General features: G+C 60.4%; 1 protein-coding gene across 2 annotated transcripts in view; it reads right to left on the reverse strand.

The window, feature by feature from the left end:
- The window catches only part of nherf1b (NHERF family PDZ scaffold protein 1b), a 16,557-nt gene that overhangs the window by 4,532 nt on the left and 9,525 nt on the right, over positions 1 to 2,500 (reverse strand). For both annotated transcript variants that reach the window (XM_029158223.3, XM_029158222.3), the window contains exons 2-3: positions 1,626 to 1,796; positions 458 to 611 (exon numbers count right to left, since the gene is read on the reverse strand). In XM_029158223.3, coding sequence (XP_029014056.1) covers positions 458 to 611; positions 1,626 to 1,796 — 325 coding nt within the window. The remainder of the gene's footprint in view (positions 1 to 457; positions 612 to 1,625; positions 1,797 to 2,500) is intronic.

A 2,500-nucleotide genomic window follows, 5' to 3' on the forward strand; every position in this document is an offset into this window, starting at 1 on the left:
GAGCCCGGTGGCAGGCGGCCAATCCACACACACACACACACACACACACACACACACACACACACACACACACACACACACACACACACACACACACACACACACACACACACACACTTCAGTCAGGCTGTGCTGCGACGCCCCCTGGGGGTCAACGGGCCTCACGTCCGTCAACTGGTCAGGAAACGCGTGTAGAAGTGTTCGTCTATAACCTCCTCATCAAACTGCCGTTATTACGAATGTGTAATAAGACGTTGGACGAACAAACAACGCGTCAGTCTCAGTCGGATCTGTCTGATCTGATCTATTTATGTCTGAAAGATTAGGTTTCCCTGCAGGACGACGTGAGGCGGGAAGGGGCTTAGTGTCAGAGAAAGGAGGAGGATGAAGCCACAGGGACTGAAACGCAGCAGAAAGGCCTCCGTTGCCACGGCGACGGCCCGGACCGGCCGCTCACCCGTCAGGTGCTCGGCGCTGGGCCTCACGCGGCATCTCTTGAAGAAGGCGTCGGCCTCGGGGTCCACCACCAGCAGCCGCGTCTCGTCTCCGCCCGTTTTGATGGCGGCCACCACCTCCGAGTGCGTCTTCTCCTCCACCGACACGCCGTTCACCTGCAGGAGACACAGGCTTCCGTCAGGGAGCGGCCGTGAGGAGACGGACGGAGGAGGACGGAGGAGGACGGAAACCCTGGAGTCCAGCAACAAACGCACGCACACACATCTATCGCACAACAAGCTTCATGAAGTCTCAGCGGCCCCTGTTTATTTAGTACTTTAACCGTTGGCTGCTGGACGCCCAATGACGGAGCAGCTGAGCCTTCTGGACCAAAGCACCATGGGAAAGCATGCGAGAAATGTCCCTACGAGCGAGAGCTCAGGTCACAGGGTGGAGCGGCCGCATGAGCCCCTCCCTCACAGGAAGCCGGACAATGAGAGCCCGACCCACAGCAGCAACAATGGCCGCGTGCTCCAACAAAGACCTGCTGCTCAGTGGGAGGTACGGAGGCCGGGGCGAGTGGGGGCTGGACACGCACGCACACAGGCACAGACACACACACAGACACACGCACGCACACAGGCACAGACACACACACAGACACACGCACGCACAGACACACACAGACATGCACGCATGCAGAGACACACAGAAAGACAGACACGCACACAGACATGCACACACACGCGCGCACAGACACATGCACACACGCACAGACACAGACACACACACGCACAGACACGCACACACACACAGACACACAGAGACACGCACGCACACACACACACACACACACACACACACACACACAGCCCCCGTCCTTCACCTTCAGGGAGGTTTCAGACCCCACACAGCTTCCAGCTCACTCCTCTGACCCCACAGTCGGAGCTAGAACCGGTCTAGAACTCTGGTTCTGATGTAAAACGCGCGAACGCCCTGTTTCGCGTCTTTTGTTTCAGGCTGCAGTAAACAGGCTCCGTCTCCGTCTGTGGAGGAGGTGAGGAGCGGAAGAGCGGCAGACTAATCAGGATGCGCTATTTCTGGGCAACGAGCGGCTGCTCCTCAAAGTTAACCAGCACGTTTCCAGGACTTAGACCAAGCCCTCGTCACACGCTCTCGGGTCTCGGTACCTGTATGATCCGGTCCTTGGGCAGCAGGCCCGCCCGCTCTGCTGGAGAGTCCTGGTCCACGGCTCGGATGTACTGGCCCGGCCGCGCCCGCTCGCTGTGCAGGTTGAAGCCGTAGCCATTGGACCCGCGGCGGATCACGCACAGACGGGGCCGCGGCGCCGCTCGCGCCTCCTGGAACAGAAACACACAAGCTGATGAGCTGCACGCGCTCCCTCCACCGCTCGCCGCTCTGTGAAGTACCTCCACCATCGGCTGCTGCTCGGCGAGAACGAGAGGCACAAAGGTCACGGACAGCTCGGAGCAGTCGTTCACCATGAGGATGAGGCCGAGGCTGAACATGCAGCTGCTGCCGCATGCTGCAGCGCCGCTCGCCCTGTGTTTGTAGGAGGTGAACGGGCCCCACGTGAGTCCAGTCCCTCGCCGGGAAGGAAGAGGCTCCTGGAGGCGTGCAAGGGCAGCGCGTGTGTGTGTGTGTGTGTGTGTGTGTGTCTGCAGGGGGAGGAAAGGCCCGCTTCCGGCCCGGTCCGGACCGCGGCCCCGCTCGCTCCGGGCTCCAGGAGGACAATGGGAGCTGGGTGTCGCCCCCCGAGCGCCCGTCCCGTCCAGGCCCACTCTGGGATGGCAGGAAGAGCCTGGGGCTGCGTTGTATCAGGTCCGGTCCAGTGTCGGACCCTCCCTTCCTCGTGGACGGAGCAGCTTCTTTTTTTAGCGCCGGGACCTTTAATGGCTTTGTCATCAGAGAGTGAGGAGAAACAGCAGCTCAAGCTAATCTCCTGCTCAGGATAATCTTTGTCACCGTGACCAGATCTGACCTGACACTGCTCCACAACAGGTCCGTGCCGACCCGGCTCCGAGACAATGGGCCGCTTCTATGT

Source organism: Betta splendens, chromosome 8 (genome assembly GCF_900634795.4).
Source record: "Betta splendens chromosome 8, fBetSpl5.4, whole genome shotgun sequence".
NCBI classification, from domain to species: Eukaryota; Metazoa; Chordata; class Actinopteri; order Anabantiformes; family Osphronemidae; genus Betta; species Betta splendens.